Raw genomic sequence first — 25231 nt, forward strand, 5'->3', positions numbered from 1 at the left:
ATGATAGATGCTATAAATCTACATGTGACTGAGCATTATATGAGCTGTGATGATCAGCCACAAATAGATTCTTGTGCTAGCTGACGGTTATCATTTGGTATGTTGTCATCTTCGACAGATCTATTGTTTGAGCAATTTCATGATTTTCACTTTTTGGTGCTGAGTGTGTGCCTCCATAAAACTTTTGTCGTCTTTCTCCACTCCAAGAATTTGTCGCGTACTCATAAGTAACTCTTTCAAACGTCGCTAAAGCGCATACCGTTTCTTTTCTGCATGTGTTGCTGCTTATCAGATTGTTAGTTGGGACTTGAGGATGACACCTCCCCTTTCTTGCGTAATACGCTTCTCTTATGTGTGTATAAAATCCTATGAAATTAGCTGATTTGTTTACTACTCTCTAGAGGGCAGATAATCTATAAACCACACCTTTCAACTTTCAAATGGTTGATAACAAACTTCTCAGGGTCACTCAACATCTCAAAAAGGTGAACCACACCTTTCAACTTTCAAATGGTTGATAACAAACTTCTCAGGGTCACTCAGCATCTCAACAAGGTTGCCTAAGTCAGCATCCAAATTGGCATCTGCTATCTGCACTCTATGTGAAAGAGCAGATAGAATTGACATCTTCTATCCTTAGAATCCCACACAATGTGTTCTATTTTGTTGGGACGTGGCGTTTTGGCTCATAGGTGCATATACACCTACTATGAAATATATGTAAAATAGACATTTCAAAATGCAAAAAAAATTCGAGGAAAAACCCCGCGTGTACATCTAGACATTACATGTGCGTGCACAAAGTTTCGGTGAAAAAATACATTTTTTGTGGCATGAACCAAAAAAAAATGCCTCGTGAATAGCTGTAATCAAGCATAAAAAATTGTCTTTCTTACACAAGCCACAAAAAATGTCCTTTTTCACCGAAACTTTGTGCAGGCACATATAATGTCCGGATTTACACGCGGGGATTTTTCCTCGTAATTTTTTAACTTTTCAAAATGTGTATTTGGACAATGGGTGCATATACACCTATGAGCCAAAGCCAATTTCCGATTTTGTTGCTGCTATCTGGGTGGCCTCATTAGTCTTAAACTACCATGTCAGTTATCGACTTCATTTTTTACATAACTACATTAATTAGCCCATCCAGAAGTGCGCACCATCTATTTTTTGTTGGTTTATGAAAGATTCTGAAAATCTACATGGTGACTGAGCATCTTACGAGCTTTGATGGTCAACCATATGTAGATTCTTATGCTAGCCGGCGGTTATCATTTGGTATGACAGTAGTTGTCATCTCCAACAGTTCTATTGTTTGAGCAATTTCATGGTTTTCACCTTTTGGTGCCGAGTGTAGGTTGCCTCCATTAAACTTTTGTTGTCTTTCTCCTTGTACTTAAAAAAGCATGTTGTGTACTCATAACTCTTTGGAATGTCACTAAAGCGTGTACTATTTCTTATCTGCATGTGTTGCTGCTTATGTGATTGTTATTTGGGACTTGAGGGTTGCACCTCCTCTTTCTTGTGTAATATGCTTCTCTTATGTACGTGTGAAATCTTATCAAATAAGACAATTTGTTTGCTATTCTGTAAGTGCAGATAATCCACAAACCGTTCCTTTCAACTTTCTAATGGTTGATAAACAAATTTCCCAGGGTCATTCAACATCTCAAAAAAGTCGCCTAGATCAGCATCAAAATTGGCATCAACCTTGCGCAGTCTATCATTCAAAAGGAGGGATGAGCTTCAGGAGGACTGTGAGAATCTTCAGCAGCAGCAGAGCGAGGATGACCCTTACCAAATACTCGAGACTGCTTATGTTGCGCAGGTTTCTTTAAGCTGGGAGGCTATTCATTGTACTTACATGCACCTGAGTCTGATACTGGCAGCACAGCCGGAGAACCCCACCACCTATAGCTGTGCTGCTCAAGCATTTCAGCAGTTCCAGGTTCTGTTGCAGAGATTTGTTGAGAATGAACCATTTGAGCAAGGTTCACGTTTTGAGATATATGCACGTTCTCGGAGCTCCTTGTCGAAATTGCTTCAGGTTCCCACTTTTCAAGGTATGACACTTGGATTATAGTTATTACATTTTTAACGCAAATGTATCCTATCATTTGACAATGAAATTCACTACTGATGCTAGTGCAATCAACTCTTGAGTCCTTGTGGCAACTTATTTGGTTTGTTATTTAATCTATTTGCATTGCCACATTGCAACTTGTTGTAATAGCTGTCATTTTTTGCTTGGTCAAGAATCAGTGTCTTATTCTGAGTTCTGATGGATCACACAGTGACAACCAACAAACCACACTTAGCCTTCTGAGTTCTGATATATGTAGTGGGGAGTGACAGGCTCTAACAGTCGTAAATACACATCATGATCGACTGTGTGCATTACATAATTGTTTGCCATTGGAATACATCACAAGACATAAGTACATTGCACTAGAAGTACTACTGCCTATGTTTACTTGACACAAGGCCTAAACCGTCCATGAGGCAGGGACCGTGTGACGAAACTAGACGACTGGGATCTGGATCGGGGGTGGGTATGATTGAGGATTCCTTATTGCAGGGGTGGATGTCGCCATAGATACGTCCAAAACCATCGGGATTTGGACTTATAGGGTTTGTGCTGCACACGGAACTTCCAATATGGGACAACACTAATATCCTTCGAGCCTTCCTTTTCTCAGCCGTCCTCCAAGATCTAACGCTGCAGGGGCGATCAAAACTAGCTTCCACTTAAATGCCAAAGTTGACAATCTATAATTTTTAATATCTGCCCACAATCTCGATTCGATGGCTCTAGTTGCGCCACGTTACCCTCTCCCCTCGTTGCACTTTGTTAGCTCAGTTTGTTTTGTCTCTTTCAAATCTACTTGTAAGGTCCCCTGCCTACCAGCTTTGCAGACTCACCCAATCTCCATACTGGGTCCAGCTTGTTTCATGCTGACTTTGTGCGTGTTTTGGAGCCACCGAATGGTCCATGTGAATCTCATAAGGCCATCGACGGAACTCCTGTGAGCTCTGGACTGAGAAAAGAGTGAGGTCGTCCATTTCACTTCCACCGAGGAGTTTGATAGCTACCCTGAGGGCGTGGGAATGAATAGCATTGAAGTTACTATATATAGTATGTTGTGACATCCTGACAATTTTACTTGTTTGCTGTATTGGTTTTTATTTTGTCATGTACCTGAAAGATGAACTCTGTTTTTACAGATACATATATCAAATTGTTTTTTTCTTTGTCCAACTTATCCTGACAATTTTACTTGTTTGCTGTATTGGTTTTTATTTTGTCATGTACCTGAAAGATGAACTCTGTTTTTACAGATACATATATCAAATTGTTTTTTTCTTTGTCCAACTTATTACTCCCTCTGTAAGTACTCCCTACATTAGTAAGTACTCCCTCCGTCCCATAATGTAGGACGTTTTTTGACACTAGGGAGTACATTCTATCTGATTATGTAGACTGGTATTGCCCTTTCGTACATGAACGTGGTACTAAGATGTAACAGAAAGATGTATTTTGAAAATACCGGCAGTGAATTCACAATGGTTTGTGGATACATTGGGTATATGAGTAAGTAAACTAAGACGGAGAACAGCTAAGATGTCCAATATGATCTAACACTGTTCTGATGTGCATTTGTTGGTATAGTCGGTACTAGAGTAACAGCTTGGATGTTTCAGTGAATAGGTCATATCTTAAATGTCACTTACGGTGAAAGCATGCCTAATAGTTTCGGTTTCAAATGCCACTTATTTTCAAATAAGAAGGTGCATATGGCATTGTTTTTAAGGCATCCCGCTTTGGACGCTTAGGCAGCACCTTAGAATTTTAACCACCTTAGGCGGTTAGGCATCAAGGCTGTGAGTGCTTGCCTTGGGACACCTTACCACCATAAGAACATTGGTATATGGAATTGTTTCCTAGCACTTCCTCTAGCCCAAATCGATGCAGTTTCGGGTTTTGTTCAGTCAAATTTTGGCTCCCAATATCTGTTCAACTGTTTAGTTTGGATACATGAATAACATACACCGTCATTTGGTATTGTTTGCGACAGGCGTAAATTTGGTCTTGAGAAGTAACTCTAAAATTTTGCTTGTTATAAATATAATACAGTGGAATTTACTGGTCAAAGATCACTCTGGGAGCCATGTTGATATCCAGGAAGTTGTATCTGAAAAAATGGCGTGATAAAGCTCATGCTTGTACGAGACAATATGGATAGTGAGATAATTCTCATATTGTTGTGAGGCTGCATGATTCCTACTGTTGATAATTGCTATGTGTATGCTGTTCTATACATGGAAATATGTCCCCCATAAGTACAAGTTAATGTGCAACAACTTCAGTTATTCTTACTTCCCCTACAGGCTTAATCATGGTGGAAATTGTTAAGCTTTACTATGTTGTAGGGGAATGGTTGGTAGATCTCAGACATCTTGTTTATACTTATACACACATGGATTGTATTTGTCATATCAGATGAGATCATACTGGGTCCCTTTGCAGGTTATTTTGAGTGTGGTTCTCTTTGGCTAGTACTAGGTGAATAGGACAGTAAGTAGATTATCATTGAATGGCGTACACATAATGCACATGCTACAAGCCAATTAAATCTTCTGTACACTGTGGCACCATTAATGGTTGATAATGTACGGTTGGTGAATCTGGGTTTTTTTCTGTTTCGCATTCATCTGTGGCCAGTCAGTTTTGTAACATCATTCAATAACTTGGACGATGGCAACACTTGAACCCTAAGAGCCACATGTTGCCTACTTTTAAGATCCATACATATGCTCAGCATATGACCAAGTGGCCAAGAGAAGTTTAGGAGCTGTACCTGCAAATTTAAGATTTGTCAGTTGGCATGCCCATGAACTTCCTCATTGATTGCATATAAATTCCAAGAATTTTGTCAGTCTGGACTGGTTGCAGGACTTGGTTAAAAGTTCTATTAACTAGATGCTGCAGCTAATGTGTTAGTTGAAACAAAGTATTTTACTTCCATATAATGCTTTTGCTAAATGAGCGATGGATTCTTACTGATGTGATGTGCTTATGTGCAAAGTGTGTAAAATCCCATAGCAAAATCCTTTGATCTGATTTTAATTTGATCATCCAGTAAGGCAAGTCCTGAGTGCAATACTCTTAATGTTTCTATTTTTGCTGCATCGTAGTTTTGTTTCCTTGATATGGAGAAGTAAGCTTTTGTCTGTTATGTTGTACTTATATTTTAGAGCTATTTTTTCTATCTTTGCATCCTGCCTGTCACAGAGTACCCTTCTACCACTGCTTGTATAACATACTTTTGGCATCTTTTTGTATACTTGCTGTTATACGCATTTTGATATGTCATATCGCTTTTCGTTCCTTTTTTGCCTATTCAGTTGCAGACGGGAAAGATAATGCTGAAGACCAAACGGAACCAATCTTGGCACCTGACCTCATGAAATTATTAGAGGAGTGTATCTTAACTTTTCGTGTTTTCCTGAAGAAGGACAAGAAAAAGAGCAGTGTCCTCATGGGTGTTCATGGCCATACTGGAAGTTCCATTCAGCAAGTCCAGTCCTCTCTGGATAAGGTTAGACTTAATACTCTCGTCAAAAAACAGTTCTGTTTATCACCGGGTATTTTTTCAGTTCCTTGTCGCTACGTTCCATTGCATTGGTTAAATATGATCTCTTTGTTCAATGATAATACCATTAAAATCCACCTATTAGTAGAATGCATATTTCCTAACGCACCTGTGACGTTCATCGAATATGGAACGAACTTTTGAAGCATACTTTTATGGATATGGTGTGCGGTTGCAGCGTTCACGTGATACTATTTGCATTGCTAATGCATATATCTCCAAACCCGCAGAAGGAGATGAAGGTGAAAGAGCTGTTCAAGAAGAAAAAGGGTTGGAAGAGCAAGACCTGGCCGACCACAATGGAGGAAGTCCAGCTGCTGTTTGCCCTGACAGACATCAAAGTGGTGTCGAGGGTCCTGAGAATGGCAAAACTGAGCAAGGAGCAGCTACTGTGGTGCGAGGAGAAGATGAGCAAGCTGGACCTCTCCGACAACAAGCTGCGGCGGGATGGATGCCCTATCCTCTTCCCCTGCTGACGCATTCTCTTTGGCAGTGTTCGTTCGTTTGGCCCCTCTGCAGAGCAAGCGAGCATAGCTGCTTCCTGAGCTGATATATGTACATCTTAGGCTGGAATGTTTATACTAAAGTCAAGTGTAGTACCCTACCTAAAAGGAGATTGGTGTTCCAATCCAGTTCTGTTGCTCTGCATTAGTTTGGGGTTTTTATGCAGCATGGCAACAGCGTATGGTAACCAGCTGGTAAATTCAGAAATAAACATCTGGTAAATTCTGAACACCGTTGCAAAGTGTGAATGGAAAAAAAAAATCAGCTGGATATGCAGGTATTGGCACATGAAGAAGGCTTGTCTCATGTTGGGGCTTGGGACCAGAGCTGTGCTGGACCCCCGCAAGCCAGTTTCTCAGCTGAATGGTGGGCCTCCTTTGCAAGTGAAGCTTAAAATGTGGCGCATCATCACAGCCAGAACCAGCATCAGCCAAAGCTCATGAACGCATCAAATGGCTACCACCAAATTCCTGCTGCCTCGGCCTTCAATGGTGGGGGTCATCAATGCGGTTGTGTGTGTGCCTGCACTGCATGCATGCAGTGTAAGCAAACTGATCCTTCACTGTGCCCTGCGATTCATGTGCCATAAAACTTCACTGTGCAGATTCACATCTCTCTCTCTCTCCCTCCCTCCATGGACCACTTTGACATTGACACTGTCACACTAGCATTACTCTTTACCTGCCGATCCCATTTGGAAACTTTGTTGAGACTTTCCTCGAGAGCCGAATCTGACGGCGATGGCATCTTCCAACTGTAACCTTGATGGAATTCCTCGGTGTAATGCAGGGCTTGCCATGTACTCCCACCGTACCAACTGGATGCAACAGGTCATGTGATGAAGGCAGGAGTAGCTATTCTTCAGTGCTGAGTGCTGACTGACAGAAAGAGCAGAGACACTTTACTAGTTCGATCCTTTCTTATACTACTAGTTGCTCTACAGTTTTCACCGGGAACAGAGCGGACACGGTTTCTATTTTTACCCAGAGGGATTTAATAAAACGGCCGTTTTGGTAGGTAACATGGATGAGAAAAAAAAGATTGAACCAAATGCAGGACATGGACCGGAGAAGTACAGATGAACTCATTTGGATCTTAGCTCTTGTAGCCATGCCGTGAGCAGCCGTACTTGAAGCCTTGGACTTCCTGGCATCACTGGCAGTGAGTGACTTGTGCGTGCACCAGTCAGTCCAGCTTGCAGTCCAACTAGGCCAGTACTACACATACAGTGTGCAACAGTACACGCAGTATAACATGAGCAGCAGATCTACTCGCCGGAGGCACAGTGCCATCATAAACCCGTGCAGGTGCAAGCCCTGGTTTTACTGATGGGAGGAGTAGAAAATAGTTTACTGTCAGCTTTTCTCTTCTGCAGGGTTTTCTTGATCATTTACACCAGCCCCAGCCCATCTTACAAAAATTGCATGCCCAGTACAACTGCACTGGTAAATCGCATTTTCAACGCAAAAAGGCGCTGTTAGAGAAAAAAGCGAGCCCGATCCAATGGATGACAAATTGACCGGCGGGCCGAGGCTACAGCATGGACGCATGTGTGTTGATTGGACACTGCACTGCTGGGTGGAGTTTAGTAGTACTCGTAGGAGTACTGGTTGCTCTCGCAGCCGCAGATAATTCCAGTCTTTCTTTTCCTCTTTTTTTATATTTCACTGTGATGGATGGTCCACATGGTATTGATGGAAAGAGCAAGTTAAGATTCTTGCTGTGTCCTCAGGGCTGGGCATTTGATTAAGGGTAAGTTCTGCCCCTGTGCCGTGGATCTAGCGGCAGTAAATCGATTAATGAACTAGTAGGGAGGACACATTTGGCCATGTTTCTGGCAATCATGTCTTCTTGTTCTCATGATCCACGAGACTTTGGGGAAAGCGTGCGGTGGCTTGTTGTGCTTGTCATTTCTCAGGTTCTACTCTAAGCTGACTACAATGCTGACCGGCTGGAGTGACCTAGCCAAGTCCTGGTGTGAGATGAAGAACTGTTATATTCCCTTGTTCGTTCTCTTTTCTTTTCAAGCAAGAGATGGGCACAACCAGATTAAAAATAAAAAGTTCTTACCATGCCAGGCAAAGACCTTATTTGTCTGGGTTTTCTTTTTTGAAGAGTTATTTGTCTGGTTTAGCATGCACATTTTGTGGCATTTCCATGTATAGCGTCTCTTCAATTAATAGCCACCTAAAATTTCAACTTCAGAGTTATTAGACGGGCAATTCTGAAAGACTATATTTGTTTTGATTTCTGCATTCCCAATTTGCGCTTGGATGATCTATGTATCACTATCCGAGGACGCATAGCCATTCATCTGCATGCACAGTTCCGTAATGATCATGGGAGATAATAATAACTGATCGAAAAGGCTGCCTTTCAGTGAGAAAACCCGGGTGAAAAGGGGGGCCATCTTTCAGCCAGCAGCATTTCTATCTTGCCAAGTTTCCTTTTGGGAAAAGGATTATAGTAAAAGACAAATAAGGATCACAGTTCGTTTGTCGACCTATGGGCAGAGGCATGGGTTTTGGTCGAACGGGCAGGCACCAATCTAAAAGCATACTAGGGCAAGATAAAGGCTCAGAAGGAGCAAGGACATGCGGAGGAATCTTTCACCTCTTTTGCTTTTCTTCGTTGCTCTTCCGAGACAGGCATGCAGATGCATGCTAACAAACCGTGTTTTATCTTTTTTGAAAATTCCCATGCACGCTCTTCTCCATCCCCGTCCATACGATGGAAGAGACTTTCCGAGCCGCTTTGGGGGTGAAAAAAGAGAGGAAATATTCTTCTTTTGCAGAAGAAATATCATGTGTCGTGTCATGGCGCAAACGTCCCGGCTGAGAAAACAAGCTTCGTTTTTAACCATGAGCGCACGTACGGAACCTTCTTGTCGTCGTCGTCGCCGTCGCCGGGTTCGGCCTCCACCTGACACTGATAGGCTGATGCCGTGTACGTGGAGAGGACGGCGCGGCGTCCATACCGTGGTATTTTTTCTTACTTTCTGTGCTAGTGTTCACAAATATACGTAAGATGTTTCAACTTTCTATGAATCAGATGTATATAGACATGTTATAATGTGCTTGTTTACTCATTTTGATCTGTATCCAAGCCTTGGCAAGGGCTCAATTTTTTTTTTTGCGAGGGCAAGGGCTCAACTTGACCGTGGACAAAAAGGTGGATCAAGCTTTTGGGAGTCTAGTTAAATGAAAGGTTGGATCGGGAGACACAACCTTGTTTTGGAAAGACCGGTGGTTACATGGCGCAACAATCACTGATATTACCCCCTTGGTTGTGGCGACGGTTCGCATGCAAGTGGCCAACAGACGACTGGTGCGTGATGCTATGGGCATGCATGCTTGGATGATCGAGGTAGTGGGTAACCCAGTTCATTGGACTTTGGGAGATCATTTCGGAGGTTCAATTGGATGAATAGTTGGAGGATCACCCCATCTGGGCTTGGAACGCGTCAGGAGTTTACACAACATCATCAGCCTACACGATGCTATGCGAGGGAGGAGTGAGATTTTGCTCTTTCGGAGTCATATGGAAATGTTGGGCTCCACTTGCGTGCAAGATCTTCATGTAGCTGGCAGTGCAATACCGATTGTGGACGTCGGCTAGAAGGACGAGACATGGTTTGCAAGACCAAACATCAAAATGCTACTTATGTGACCAGGAGGAGGACACGGTTGACCACATATTGCAGCAGTGTGTGTTCTCGCGGCAAGTGTGGCACCGTTGCATTGCTAGGATGGGTTTGAGGATTGAGCTTTGCCCTGCAAATGACTCACGGTTGGTGCAATGATGGACGGAAGCTAGGAAACGAATACACACGCAAACTCAGAAAGGATTTGACACATTCGTGATGCTAATCTGCTGGACACTATGAAAACAGAGGAACACGAGGGTGTTCGAATCGGGCCAGATCAAGAATGAGTGGGATACGGTGGACATGATCTTCGACGATTTGAGGACTTGGGCCACGACAGGAGCGTTTGGAGGACAACTAGTATCAGAGTAGTCGAGTAGCGTGAGGGAGTGGGGTGGAAGCTTGGTTATGGTCGACTTGTGACACCTAACTAGCGAAATTGTAATCTCTTGTACATATTATTCTCTTTTCTATAAAGCTAAGGGCCTGTTCTGATCTCCTCCAACTTCACAAATCCAGCTTCCCTAGCCAGCTTCACGCTTCATCTGGCGATTCCCAAGCGTTCTGCGTCGTGTGCAGCTTCTCCCATCGCTGCAGTCCAGCTGGGAGGTTGTGGGCCTATTGGGCGCTATTGGGCCGGTTGGAGGCAGCCCAGTATGGGCTAGGCATCGAGGGAAGCCGCCCCTGTACCGATTCGATGGAGAGCGAGATGAGCGTTATGTTTCGTGCGAGCGTACCGGTTCGCTGGCTTGGACTTGGCGGTGGCACTTCGGTTGTAATACTGGCCAGCTCCAGCTTTTCCCATCGGTGGAGCTGGGCCGACGCTGCTCCAGGATTTTGCACTGCCATCGGGCAAAACTTCGAGAAGTCAGCTTCTCGTAGCAAAACTGTTCAGGACAAATTCATATGTGAAGTTTGTGAAGTGTGGAGCTGAAGGACTTCAGAACAGACCCTAAGGTACGCCATTGGCGTACCCTTAATTTTTTTTGATCTGTATGTAGTTCATATCGAAATATTCAAAGCGTCTTATGTTTGGGAATGAAGGGAGTAGTTGGACGGATGCACCGTGGAAGATAAGAGAAGCGAAGCTTGTAGTAGATGGGAGAAGGACGAACACATGGACGGTGAGATTATTATTCCTTCTATATGCTATTAAGATATACTAGTGCAAGCCACACCACTTAGTGCATGGGCATAAACGAACCTTCGTCTGAAATTGAGTAAGCCACAAAAGAAAGATAGGGCATCTATTCTGTTCTCTTGGGTGAGTCTTGCTTTTCCTCCATAATTTTGATTTTTTTCCAAGGCCAAAATTGCGTGTGGGGTTCACACCTTACGCATGCATGGCTGCCAGGAGCCACGTGCAGTGCTACTACATTAGTTACTCCTTTTTTTAATCTGTATCTAAAATTTGGTCAAAGTCAGACTTTGCTAACTTTGATTAAATTTATGGAGAAAAATATCAAGATTCGCAATATGATATCACTATTATTAGATGCATCATGAAATTAATTTTTATATTATTTAGCTTTAGTATTATAGATGTTGATATTTTTTTTATAAAGTTAGTCAAACTTTACATAATTTGACTTTGACCTAATATTATGAAGACTAAAAAGAAACGCTGGGAGTTTGTGGGTATTCTTTTAATTTATTTTTTTATGATGATCAGGCCGGTTTCTTTGGTTTACACTTGGAAGTGTTTGTTAGAGCCTCCGAGGGCGTTTGTGGGGTTTTTTTCTATTTTTTTTATGATTTGGGTTTTGTTTTGGTGGTACAGCTACAATTGAATCGCCGCCTAGTAGCTAGCGAACGTGAGAAGCGTGAGGCGTGCAGAGCGGCATGCATGCATGAACCGACCTGATCACCATAATACTTAAGCGAGAAGCTTCGTTTGTTTGGCATGGAACTCTTTGATCCGCAGGAATTTATTTTAATTAATTTGCATGAAGGATCCAATTTTGAGGGGGCTTTCGTGCTGGAAATGCCGTGCATGTCGCAGCTGGCCTCTTTGTTTTTACCAAGAACCTTTTCATTGCGATTAAAAACCCGGACCCATAACACCAAATCTCCTACTACTAATGCAATGAATTGAAGCCTGGAGATCGCAGGGCATCCGGATACCCACTCCCTCACAAGGATCCAAAAACCATCGTCATGGTCATACTTCAGTTTCTAGTTGCGTAGCGCCACAAGTGCTGTCGCATTGCATACCTCCAAACGCCATGAATTTTCGCACTCGTCACAAGTTCTTAGTAAAAAAAAGCACCCCCAGCCCCCGCCCTCGTCTCTCTGTAATAACAAGAATGTAAAAATTCTCGTGTGAGAAAAGACAGTTCTCCGAGCCGGAAGTTTCCTCAAGTGCACAAACAAACCTACTACTGAGAGCCCAATTTTTTTCATAAAATGGCAGAGAGTAAATGGGCAGTAGGGCTAAAAAAAGAGGAAAATGAATGAGTAGGGCATTATTGGGAAATAACAGCAAGCGTAGGGTCATACCCCCCAATTCATCCGTCCGCCCCCGCTTTTCTCTCTCCTCCTCCTTCGGTGACCTCCCCTCCTTTGCAGTCTTTTGACCGTTGTTGCCCCTCCCCTCCCCTCCCTTCTCTCTCTCTTCCCCCTCTGCCACTGCCACTGCCACTGCCACCCACACTCCTCTCCGCCCTCTCTCTCTCTCTCTCTCCCCACAAATCTTTCTTCGACCCCTTGTTCTTGTACACACCCACCCAAGGGGTTTGAGGTGGTCGTAGAGAAGAAGGTCCTCCTTCAATCCCAGGTATAGACCTCCCTCACCTCACCTGATCCTATTTTTAATCTCTTCTTGTGTAGGTTCGCATTGCCTTGCCCCTCCTTTTGTCCCCACCTCCCCTTTTGTTTTGTTTAATGTTGGCCATTGATGCGGTTGGGTGAGAGGTTTCCTGGGCCAAAGTAGAGAGAGAAAGTGCTGCGTGTGTGCTTGAGAGAGAGAGAGATGTTCTTCATCCATAGAGAGAGAATTTCGTGATTCCCCTCTTTGAGCGCTCCAAGAACATGTACGTATCTATCTAGTAGTATGCCCCTGGTTTCTTCTTCTGTCTCTCTCTCTCTTTCTCTCTCCCAGCAGTCTCCTCTGCATCGCTCTCTGTTTTTCCCTGTCTTTGCTTCACCCACACTTCAGAATGATGTGTTCCTGTACTGTGCACCTGATCTTTTTCCATACGATTTTTATTTTGCCTGCTGTTTAATGTGGCTAGCCGAGAATTCAGCAGCCGTTTCTTGTTGATTATTGCTGCCACAGCTGTGGTGCTCTCTTCTTTTTTTACTGCGACAGTTGTGATGCTCTCTTCTTTTTTACCCGAGATTTCATCGTCTCCACCTTCCCCCTCGCGCATCATCAGATACCGTGTTCTAGTTTCTTTCGGTTCTGTAGCGGATAACGGAGGTAGTCTAATGCACTTCCTTGTTCCCGGTATCTGCTCCATGATTTTTATCTATATTTTTGCATTTCCCCTTCAATTCTCCTTGCTTCATCTGGTTCTGAAAATTTCAGAGCGAGGATTGCCTTTCCTGCAAGCGTTGTGTTTTTTTGGTTCGGCTCCGTAATTTCTCCATCTGTTCCGTGCCTTGGTTAAGCAAGATGCAACGCAACGAGCACTGATGCGCCTCTGGTTTGTCCTGTCCAGCAAATATCTTAATTTTTCCATTCCCTTCCGTGGTTCCACTCGCAGGTTGGCAAGAGCAATTGAACTAGTACTCTTTTCCCTTGTGGGCAGTTTACCAAGAGACAAGTGTTATTATTACCCATCATCATCTTCAGAGCTTTCTTGTAATCTTCTTCTTGTTACAGCATTTTTCTTTACCTTTTGCCCAACCGCTTAAGCACCGGAAAATCAGTCCACCATGGAGATGTGGGAATTTAGTCCATCCGGGCCAACACTTCTGTTTGCCTACTGACCCCTCATTTCACCTTCAAGATATCTTTGCATTGTGTTTTTCTGGCTGCTTGTGATTCGTGGACGGTACAAGATCGTTGTTTGTGCTAATTTCACTGCGGAAAAACAAATGCTGTTTTGAATTCCAATGTTTCATTAGTTTTACCCAGCACCGTCCTGGCTCTGTTATCTTCAATGCACTGAACTGAATTCAGTATAGATATCGAGTCAGCTTACCGTAGCCATGATTATGCAAGTAGGCAGTAGGACCGATCATGTCTTGCTGGGCCAAGGTTACATTCCTAACTTTCTTGCTTTCTTAGCCCTCGTTTAGGAGGAAGGAATGTCGCTGCTAGCTAACCGAAAAATGTGTAGGGTATGTTTTGTCAGTGGGGTATTTCGTTTCCAAAGGGACATCTTTCTATGGTGTTGTAGCTCTCACTGTCTTTTGAGAAGAGCATTTTTTGGGTCTTGTGAGAAGTAGTTGCATTTCATGTTAGATCCCAGTAGTCAATCCCAACACTCCTGATAGCCTGTTGCTGGTGAATAACCTATGCCTGAGTTCCCTTTTGACACACAATTTGATTGCTTCTGAAATGTCTGGAATTTGCTCCTGAAATGTCTGAAATTTGCCTGATTGTAGGTTGTTCATTGGCTTCAGATGCAATGCACAGGTTGACAACAACTGAGCACTCTACAGTATCAGGTAATTTCTGCACTTACACATGATGCCTGGTTTACTGAAGCTGAAACTTACCTGCCGCTTTCCTTTTTTTGTTTTTTCACATGTAAAGGCTCAGAAGTTCTTCCCGGGGCATGACATATTCCTGACAACACAAGACTCTGGAGACATGGGATGTGCTGCTTCCAGATTGGAAGATGAGGAGGCTGTTAAGATGTGCCGGGACAGGAGGGACTTCATCAAGCAGGCACTGGAGCAGCGAAACCGTTTTGCGTCCTCTCACATCGCCTACATCGAGTCCATGAAATGTGTTTCGATGGCCCTACAGAGGTTCGTCGCTGGAGATGATCGGCACGAGCTCATTTTTGACCCATTCATCTCTCCTGTCAAGCAACAGAAGCCAGAGATGCTCGGCCTTCCTTATGGTTCGTATGAGAAGAGGACTGTTCATGTCGCCAAGTACTTGATGTCAGGACCAAACCCATCAGTGTCAGTTGAAGAGGCTCCACGGCCCGTGGAAACAATCCGTGTTGAGTCACATTACCCTGTGGATAGCTATGGTGGCACAGATAGATCCTTCCCGGCGACTTCCTCACAGATGAGGCCATCTTCTCACTATACACCTTATGACAGGCCAAGCTATGTACCTCCATTACCCCAGGAACCAGTGAGGAATGCTTATTACATGCCACCTTATGAGAGGCCAAACTACGCACCTCCATCATCCCAGGAGCCAGTGAGGAATTCTTCTTATTACATGCCACCTTATGACAGGCCAAACTACGTACCTTCATCACCCCAGGATCCAGTGAAGAATTCTTCTTATTACATGCCACCTTATGCTCCACCACCCCAGGAGCCAGTGAGGAATTCTTATTACATGCCACCTTATGAGAGGCCAAACAACGTACCTCCATCACCCCAGGAGCCAGTGAGGAATTCCTCTTATTACACGCCACCTTATGACAGGCAAAGCTATCCACCTGCTCCACCCCAGGATCCAAGGAGGACATCTTATTACGCATCTCATGACAGGCCAAACTACCCACCCTCATCACCCCAGGAACCAGAATCATCACCGTGGGACTCCTTCTGGAATCCATTCTCGCCGCTGGACAGCTATCCGTACCCGCGCCCTCGGAGTAGCTATGACAATGTGGTCACTGACGATGAATTGGCACGGTTACAGCAGGTAAGAGAGGAGGAAGGAATCCCAGAACTCGAAGAGGAAGATGATGAATGTCAAAAACATGAACAAATGCACAACAAAGAGGGGGAGGGGGAGGGGGAGGGGGAGGAGGATGATGAAGAAGAAGAATCTGATGAGGATGATGATGAAGAAGAAGAATCTGATGAATGTGAGCATTCAGATGACCAAAGATGTATGGCTTCTAACGAGGCTCGCCCAGGAAAATCTGAAGTCAATGTCAAGCAAGAACAAAAGGGACATCAATCCAAAGGTGTTCAATGCGCAGGCTCATCCGAGCCCCGAAATGCAGTAGACCATGAGATCAAGGCACATAAGAAAGAACTAAGGAGGAACAAAGTAGCAAATGCAGAAGAAACCCCAGGTTTCACTGTGTATCTGAACCGAAGGCCAACGAGTTTGGTCGAGGCTATGAAAGATATTGACAGTCAGTTCTTGGGGATCTGTGGCGCTGCTCAGGAAGTCTCACGGATGTTGGAGGCAAGTCGAGCTCAATACCCAACCTCAAATGATCTCTCTGGTACCACTTTTATAAACCAATACCGAAGTTATTATTTAAAATGTTTCAGATTTCAGTCGCTGAACTTCCTCATGATTTTTTTAATGCAGTAAAGATGCTAAACCCAGTCGCACTTTTGCGATCTGCATCAATTCGATCATCATCTTCCCACTTCCTTCTTGCTTCCTCTGGCTCAATAGATGATCTTTTTGACAATGATACAAGCAGCTGTTACTCTGAAGAATCTTGCAGCACAATGTCTGGAAGTCATCACTCCACTCTGGATAGACTGTATACATGGGAGAAGAAATTATACAAAGAAGTGAAGGTACGATCTTTGTCACCGTCACGAACCTATACCAACAGATCAGTAGAACCGACTAGCGGAAGTCATGCCTTTGTCACTTGTAGGTGGGTGAGCGATTAAGACTTGAGTATGAGAAGAGGATGGCACATTTGCGGAGCCAGGATGTGAAAGGGGAGGAGCCTTCTTCTGTCGATAAGACTCGTTCAGCGTTGAGAAGCTTACAAACTCGGATGAAGGTGTCAATACAAACTGTTCAGTCAATATCAAGAAGAATTGAAGTTCTAAGAGACGAGGAGTTGCACCCTCAACTTATGGAGCTTATCCAAGGGTATGCTTTTGCTCACCATTGTGAAGTTAGTACAATTTTTATAAGCCAACATTTCATAAATAATATGTTAATTGGTCAAACAATGGGCATAGTCCAATCAAGCAAGAGTAGATGATGGCCAGCCAGGCAGCCACGACTTAAAAATGTCATGGTTCCTATACTTGGAATTTACTGATGATATGATATCGCTACAATTTTCAGCAAAGGGTGAAAAGCTGTTGGGTTATTGATCATAGTAGGCATGCTGATGTAGGAATGCACGTGAATTTAAGGGATCTTGCCTGATCGTAGCCTTTGATAGTAACAGAGCTATTCTTGCATTGTGCAGACTGTCGCGGATGTGGCGAGCCATGGCTGAACGCCACGAGGCTCAGAAGCGGACCATCGACGACGCCAAGCTTCTCTTCCTCCAACACCGCGCATCGGCGGCGACCACCATGGCTCTCGGTCCTCCAGAGGCGACGACACCGCCTCCTGCCGCCATCGCCCTCGAGTGCGAGGTGCGAGCCTGGCGTGGAGCCCTGGACGCCTGGCTGTTGGCGCAGCGCGCGTACGCGCGCGCCCTGGCCGCCTGGGCACGACGCTGCCTTGGCATTGGCGCGGGCGCCGCTGCGCCGGGCACCGTGCCCCCGGCGTTCCTGGTGTGCATGGAGTGGGGGCTCGCCGTCGAAGCGGCGTCGGAGGCGCGGGTGATGGACGGGCTGGACTTCTTCGTGGCCGGCGTCGGGTCGGTGTGCTCGGGAGCTGCCGCGGGCATGGAGGGCATGGCGGGGCGCGTGCTCTGCGCCGGCTTGGGCGCCGTCACAGGCGCCATGGCCGAGTTCGCCGCGGCATCGGCTGACGGGTACGACGCCGCGGTGTCGGCGGCGGTGGCCGCGCGCGCGCCGGAGGGCGGGGAGGAGGAAAACGCGGGAGGACCGCCGCAACAGTAGGAAATTCCGCAAAACCGTGGATAAATTGTTTTTTTTTTTTGGAGTTGGAACCGTGGTGTTACATGTAGCTAGGAAGTTGAAGCATGCAGTCACATGTGTAATTTTGTAGCTAAAAATGCAATTGCATGGTTGATTATTGGGAGGGATGGTTCCCCCAGTTTATACTAGCAGCAGTAGCAGTGTTACCTTATCCCTGGTGTTTTTCGTCGTACTGAAGTCTGAATGGTTTTTGGTATTCTGATGATTTCTTTTCTACTGTATAAGCGCCACGTTAAGCAGTTTAGAGCATTTTAGATTAGTTTAGAGCATCCGCGGAGGTTGCGTGAACGGTTAGGAGAGGCAAAAATTGAAGAGGTGAGGCTAGACCTAAGTCAACTCAACTCAGATTTAACCTAGTCTCAACCAAGTCTCAGTCAAGTGACAAAAAATATAAAAAGATATTTTTTTTGCATGGATCTTCACGCAAGATCTCGAAATATAGTATCGACTGAGATTTAACAATTTTGATATTAAAATCGCATGATTGTAAGTTCAACCCCCGTGGCAGAGGTGATGAACATGGCTAGCCCCCTAGTATCTTAGGTTTCTCATGTGTTGTGGCGACCCTGCAGGAATCCACTATAGCCAATCTAGGGAAGGACATCCCGCCCTCTCCTACGCCGGAGTAGTGCCCTAGAATTAGAAATTCTTCGCACATGGTGAATGTGCGTCACCTGGGCCACATCTCTATCGACAACGTCGAATTCAAGGGTAGCAGGATGGCAGAAGCCTCGACAAAGAACATAGGACCTAACCCAACAACAAAGATGATGCTCTTCTCTAAAGGATGGAGATCACAGAAGAGTAAGGAGAGGTGGTGGATCTCTCGGGACTGGTTGGGACGCCCACATGGGAGATGCTTTGGGCGATGATTCTTAGGGTTTGTGTTTGAACTCCCTTCAGCCATACGATGCTCTTCATCGCCATGCAAGTTGCCTGGGGTTGCTCAAAGGAGGTCAAATTTAGGCCCTTCGATGACTACACATTCATAACTTAGTTTCTATGCTTTGGAAGTGGAATATTGCAATGCATGAGGACCGTGGTTGTTCAGTCATCAGCCGACAGGGTTTAGTTCAATTCAAATGAAACACATGCATTTATCCTATGAGGGGGCTTAGGCAAGGGGGGTCCCCTACCGACTTCCATGTTCTTGATTTTGTGCTAAGGGTTTATTTAGTTTTCTAGCACATGAGTAGGAGATCGGCGGTATCCAAGGGCTTAGGGTGTGCCGTAGTGCACCATCAGTTTCATGCTTGTTATTTTCTTATGACTACCTAATCTTGATGAGAGCGGATGCATTGAATGCCATGACACTCCCGAATGCTCTAGATATGTATCATGGAAGCTTTGGGCAGTTGGTCCGCAATGCAAAGACCATTTTTTTCCAGCCCTAATACGACCATGGAGGTATGAGATGAGGTATGTGCATAGCTTAACATTGTTTTAGAGGCATTGACTGATAAGTATTTGGGATTACCACCATTTGACCGTAGTGGTTGCTTCCAACATCTTTTTGATAGACTTTGCGCACTTACCAATGGTTGGCTATCAAAGATGTTATCTCTTTGTGTAGGGGGGGGGGAGATGTTATCTATTAGTTGGAAAGAGATACTTCTGAAGGTAGTTGCATAGGCAATCCCAGTCTATGATATGTCTGTTTTTAATATCTCAAAGTATATATGTAAGGTCGTCTGTGATGCTATTGCTAGATTCTGGTGGCGTGGCACTTCAAGGTAAACGAAAATTGCATTGGAAGGTGCGATGGAAAATGTGTGTTCCAAAAAATGAAGGTGGCATGGGGTTTGAAGACTTACATTGTTTCAAAAAAGCAATGCTAACGAAACAGTGTTGGAGATTATTGTCTGAACCATAATCACCATGTTCTCAGGTCCTTCAAGCTAAGTTTATCTAGATTAGGACTTATGTAAGGCTATGTTGAAGAACGAATCATCATATACATGGCAGAGCATTCTATTTGGTTTGAAAACTCTTAAACACGAAGCTATATGGCGACCTAGAGATGGTGCAATGATTAATTTTTTGAAGGACGATGAATCCCGATGAGCCATGATCACACCATAATTACTCATGGGGACAGTGTTTGTTATAGATAGTTCATGACTTAATTGATCCAATTTTAGGGAACTAGGATGTGCAAATGACCGAGGATAATTTTGGCCACTTGACGTTGTGAGAATTCTTCAAATCCCTCTACCTTCACATGATCAATCAAACTTTATTGCATGTCAATTTACCAAGTCAGGATGCTTCACCATGAGATCGGCGTACCATGTGGCTTGGAGGAAAGAGAATATAGATTGAGGGTCCGACTTAATGTGGGAGAAGGAAGCATGGGTCCACATCTGGTTTGGAAGTTTTTCTGGGGAAGATCTGTATCCTCGAAAGTTCATATTTTCAATTGAAGGGTTTTGCACGGCATAGTTCCTGGTGTTGCACGTTGGCGGATCAACATATAAAACTCTAGTTGTATATATAGTCTGTTGTACTGATTGGGAGGATCTCTAGCACATGGTTTTTACTTGTGACAGAGCTATGGAGGTGTGGGAGGAACTTGGTCTTAGGGACTATACCGAATCAGTTGTTGTTCAAGAGCTATCTGGGGCAACGATCCTTGAAGAGTTGGTATGTGCTGAGCTCCCAGCAGGAACGGGCATTCCAATTGTAATGGAATTCATACTATCATGGTGGCATGATGGTGCATCTAGTGGGAGTTTTGGAAAATCGCCCATGAGGTGAAAACGCCCCCCTGTACAATATGTTTTAAGCATCAAGGGGATTGTGGCGAATGTATTAGCAACATAGGTAAAGGAACCAACAAGACAAATGAAGTGATTGGACCGACTTCAGGAACTATAAAATTGAATGTTGATGCTAGCTTCCATCCAGAGTCTGGTGCAGCGGGAGCTTTGCTCTCGGACTCAAATGAGAAGTTCATTGCCGCATCTTGTTCATATTAGGAGTTCTCCATGGATGCCTTGATGGAGGCTTTTATGTTGTTTGAGGAGCTATGCTTGGTAGATGAGTTGAGGATTTTACTCGGTGGTGGTAGAATATGACTCAATGGAGATCGTGCATGCCATCCTAGATCCTTTAGAGTGCCGAGCTTCAGGGTTAATAGTGATTGATGATTGCCCTACATTGTTGAGTTCTTTTGGCAGGGCAATGATTGCACATTGTGCCTGAGAGAGCAATGTTGTTGCACGTTCACTAGCTCGAGCAAGTTATAAAGAGAAAATTTCAGAGGAATGACGTGAACATCCTCCGAACTTTCTAATCCCATCTCTTGTAACAAACATGGATATTGTTTAATTAAGGTTGACATAGTTAAAAAGCGCATGATTTTAGCAATCTAGAAAACTCATTTTGGAATTTACTTTTAAGATCTAAGCCCAGGAAAATTCTTAGCTATGCTTTGGCTTGGCTAATACAATTGTGATAGATTGAGTGTAATTTTCAGAGAAAGAATCTTGTTAAAGGTGTGATTTGAAGCAAGAACTTACTTGGTTATAATGGCGGACTCAGAGATTGAGGTTAGCTAGGGAGAGGACGACGACAATGCTTGACAGCTTCGCAGTCGCTAGTGATGAGTAGGCGAGGTACCTTGCACCATTAAATAACCCGACAATAACCCTTGTTCGCCCCAATCTTGGGCTGACCACTGCTTGACTGGTTAAACTTTGTACCATTATGTCTTTGGAATGGAACCTGGCCAAATGGCTACAATGCAATACGAAGAAAAACTTGGTTAAATTTTCCAAATTTATTGAAGTGTGTCAATGTATTTTACAATATATGGTTAGAAACTAGACAACCTAATTCTACACAAAAATGAATTTATAGGAGCGGCTCCAAACGAGGCCGCATATATCTTGTTGAAGCTTTAACACCCTCTGGAGTTGCTTATACCATATTTGATACTTGAGATCGGGAGTTCGATGAAAAAAGTTCATAAGAATGCTTCTAATGGAAGACTACAGAATTCTATGATTCTTCTATTTTGATACCAAAATGAAGTAAGCTAAGTCAAATAATCATTTGTGTTGAACCAGCAGGAGAGCTACATGTCAATTCATTATGAGAGGAAAATGATACATCACCATAGAAGGCGCGAACCATACAACACCAAAGAGGCACAACCAAAAAGGAAGAATCTAAACAACCTAAGGATCAAGATTCATAAGCAAGAGATGACCAAACCCAACCTAAGGTAGAGCAAAAGTATGCCATACGACACGAAAAGCAATAAACGTCTGATGCAAGATCCTAAACACCAGTCAACTACAATACGACCTAAACACAACAACCACGATGGCCTACGATGACCTACGCCAACAACGACTGACGCACACAAGCACCACAAGGACTAAACAACAACCAACCATAAGACAACACTTCTTGCAAAATCCAAGGCCATCCTAATGCTACCAGATCGGTCTTTACTAAAGCCGTAGAAGAGGGGCCGAGAAGGTGGACAGGAACCAACTAGAGGGGAGCAAGAGCACAAGAAAGCACCATGATGAAAACCATTGCGACTGATGACCTGAATCTGGAATTGCCGCACCATGTGCGAAAGATATCGAACCGAAATGACGTCCACACCATCACAAACAAGAAGCCTTCGAGCACAAGTGACCAATTACCAAATCCCAAATTCACCACCAGCGGGAGACAAGCTGACAAATAATGACCAAATCGGCGGCGGAATCAACGGGGTGGAAAACCAAACGACGAAATCCCACTCACTACTGGTCGGACACAATCCACTAGGAGGAAGAACCGCCAGATCTGGAAGAACCTTTGCCAAATCTGGTAGAACCCCCACCAGATCTGACAGAACCTCCGCCAAATCTAGCAAGTAATGACCGAGACAATGGGGTAGGGGAAGGGGCGAGGAAACAGATGCACACCTGAATCGACCTGATACAACAACCGTTGCATCTCGACATGACCCCTGGAAAGCCATCGAAGCAACACCAAGCAACCACACTCAGCTAGAACATACGTGCCCAAACGACTGGAAGAAGCAACCCATGGAAGATGTCCCCCTGCTGCCGTCCTTGGTGGCCGCGTGGGCTTTCGCACCGACAACGCGGCAGTGAGAAGGGAGTGGTGGTGGCGAAGGCCTGGCGGCTAGGGTTTGGTTTGCTACTCCTCGCCCCATGGGGAGCGACACGGGGTTCGGGGACGAAGGTGTCAAATAATTATAGCCAACAAATAGTCTTTGATAGTGGGACCTAAGAAGTAAATTTGTATGGGATTGAACGAAATGAGCACATGGTGTGAAAATAAGGGGGAGAGGACAACGTGACACTACTAGAGGCATCAGATTGATCGTGATCACCATCGGCAATTAAAAAGTACAGATTGTCAGCTTGGGCATTTAAGTGGAAGCTGGTTTCGCCCGAAATACTTTTTAGGGCAATTTTTCCAGAATAGATGCTTGTGGAGTGTTAGACCGCTGAGAAAAAAAGGGCTCCAGGGATGTGAATGGTGTCCCATATTCAACAACACGTTTTTAGGAAAATATTGGATGCCACGTCACACATGCACACAAACTGAGTATGAGCATCTACAACCGCAAACAACAAATTCGGGCCCTCAAACGCCCGTGGCCCCTGCTACTTCTTGAACCTGCGTTGTTTTTTCCATTGAAGAGGAAAGGATGATGCAACACAGTAGAGATAAGTATTTCCCATAGTTAAGAACCAAGGTATTAATCCAGTAGGAGAAGAATGCGCAAATCACCAATATCTGCACAAACAATCAAACACTTGCACCCAACGCGATAAAGGGGTTGTCAATCCCTTCCTGATCACTTGCAAAAGTGAGATCTGATAGAGATAGATAAATAGAACTAAACAAACGATAAAACATTTTTTTTGGGTTTTTTGGTTTATAGATCTGAAAATAAAAGATTGCAAAATAGTAGATCGGAAACTAATATGATGGAAAATAGACCCGGGGGCCATAGGTTTCACTAGAGGCTTCTCTCATGAAGGCAAATAATACGGTGGGTGAACAAATTACTGTCGAGCAACTGATAGAAAAGCACAAAGTTATGATGATATCCAAGGAAATGATTATGCAACATAGGCATCCCGTCCGTGTCAAGTAGACCAAAACGATTCTGGATCTACTACTATTACTCCACACACCGACTGACTCCTGCCTGCATCTAGAGTATTAAGTTCGTAAGAACATAGTAATGATGGAAATATGCCCTAGAGGCAATAATAAAGTTATTATTTTTTTCCTCATATCATGATAAATGTTTATTATTCATGCTAGAATTGTATTAACCGGAAACATGATACATGTGTGAATACATAGACAAACATAGTGTCACTAGTATGCCTCTACTTGGCTAGCTCATTGATCAAAGATGGTTATGTTTCCTAACCATAGACATGTGTTGTCATTTGATTAATGGGATCACATCATTAGGAGAATGATGTGATTGGCTTGACCCATTCCGTTAGCTTAGCACTTGATTGTTTAGTATGTTGCTATTGCTTTCTTCATGATTTATACAAAGTTCCTACAACTATGAGATTGTGCAACTCCCGTTTACCGGAGGAACACTTTGTGTGCTACCAAACGTCAACGTAACTGGGTGATTATAAAGGTGCTCTACAGGTGTCTCCAAAGGTACATGTTGAGTTGGCATAATTCGAGATTAGGTTTTGACACTCCGATTGTCGGAGAGGTATCTCTGGGCCCTCTCGGTAATACTCATCACTTAAGCCTTGCAAGCATTGTAACTAATGAGTTAGTTACGAAATGATGTATTACGGAACGAGTAAAGAGACTTTCCGGTAACGATATTGAACTAGGTATTGGATACCGACGATCGAATCTCGGGCAAGTAACATACCGATGACAAAGGGAACAACGTATGTTGTTATGAGGTTTGACCGATAAAGATCTTCGTAGAATATGTAGGAACCAATATGAACATCCAGGTTCCACTATTGGTTATTGACCGAGAATAGTTCTAGGTCATGTCTACATAGTTCTCGAACCCGTAGGGTCCGCACGCTTAACGTTACGATGACAGTTTTATTATGAGTTTATAAGTTTTGATGTACCGAAGTTTGTTCGGAGTCCCGGATGTGATCACGGACATGACAAGGAGTCTTGAAATGGTCGAGACATAAAGATTGATATATTGGACGACTATATTCGGACACCGAAAGTGTTCCAGGTGATTTCGGAGAAAACTGGAGTGCCGGAGGGTTACCGGAACCCCCCGGGAGAGTTAATGGGCCACATGGGCCTTAGTGGAAAGAGAGAGGGGCGGCCAGGGTGGGCCGCGTGCCCCCTCTCCCTCTGGTCTGAATTGGACTAGGAGGGGGGCGGCGCCCCCCTCTTTCCTTCCCCCTCTCCCCCTTCCTTTCCCCCTCCTAGTAGGAGTAGGAAAGGGGGAGTCCTACTCCTACTAGGAGGAGGACTCCTCCTCCTTGGCGCACCCACAAGGGCCGGCCGGCCTTCCCCCTTG

At 44.3% G+C, this 25231-nt stretch overlaps 2 protein-coding genes across 4 annotated transcripts in view; both read left to right on the forward strand.

Moving 5' to 3' along the window:
• LOC119337153 overlaps positions 1-6390 on the forward strand; it is an 11068-nt gene extending 4678 nt beyond the window's left edge. For both annotated transcript variants that reach the window (XM_037609266.1, XM_037609264.1), the window contains exons 3-5: positions 1659-2066; positions 5410-5603; positions 5888-6390. In XM_037609266.1, coding sequence (XP_037465163.1) covers positions 1659-2066; positions 5410-5603; positions 5888-6133 — 848 coding nt within the window. In that variant the 3' untranslated portion in view covers positions 6134-6390. The remainder of the gene's footprint in view (positions 1-1658; positions 2067-5409; positions 5604-5887) is intronic.
• Positions 6391-12406: 6016 nt separating this feature from the next.
• LOC119337900 (protein ROLLING AND ERECT LEAF 2-like) lies at positions 12407-17861 on the forward strand. 2 transcript variants are annotated; one of them, XM_037610141.1, is made up of 6 exons: positions 12407-12583; positions 14362-14424; positions 14513-16127; positions 16217-16434; positions 16518-16741; positions 17070-17861. In XM_037610141.1, exons 3-6 carry the CDS (start codon positions 14570-14572, stop codon positions 17671-17673), a joined length of 2604 nt encoding a protein of 867 aa, XP_037466038.1. In that variant the 5' UTR covers positions 12407-12583; positions 14362-14424; positions 14513-14569; the 3' UTR covers positions 17674-17861. The 2 variants fall into 2 exon arrangements, with proteins under 2 accessions (XP_037466038.1, XP_037466039.1); XM_037610142.1 differs by lacking the exon at positions 12407-12583 and adding an exon at positions 12654-12839.
• Positions 17862-25231: the final 7370 nt, after the last annotated feature.

Source organism: Triticum dicoccoides, chromosome 7B (assembly GCF_002162155.2).
Source record: "Triticum dicoccoides isolate Atlit2015 ecotype Zavitan chromosome 7B, WEW_v2.0, whole genome shotgun sequence".
Taxonomy (NCBI): domain Eukaryota; kingdom Viridiplantae; phylum Streptophyta; class Magnoliopsida; order Poales; family Poaceae; genus Triticum; species Triticum dicoccoides.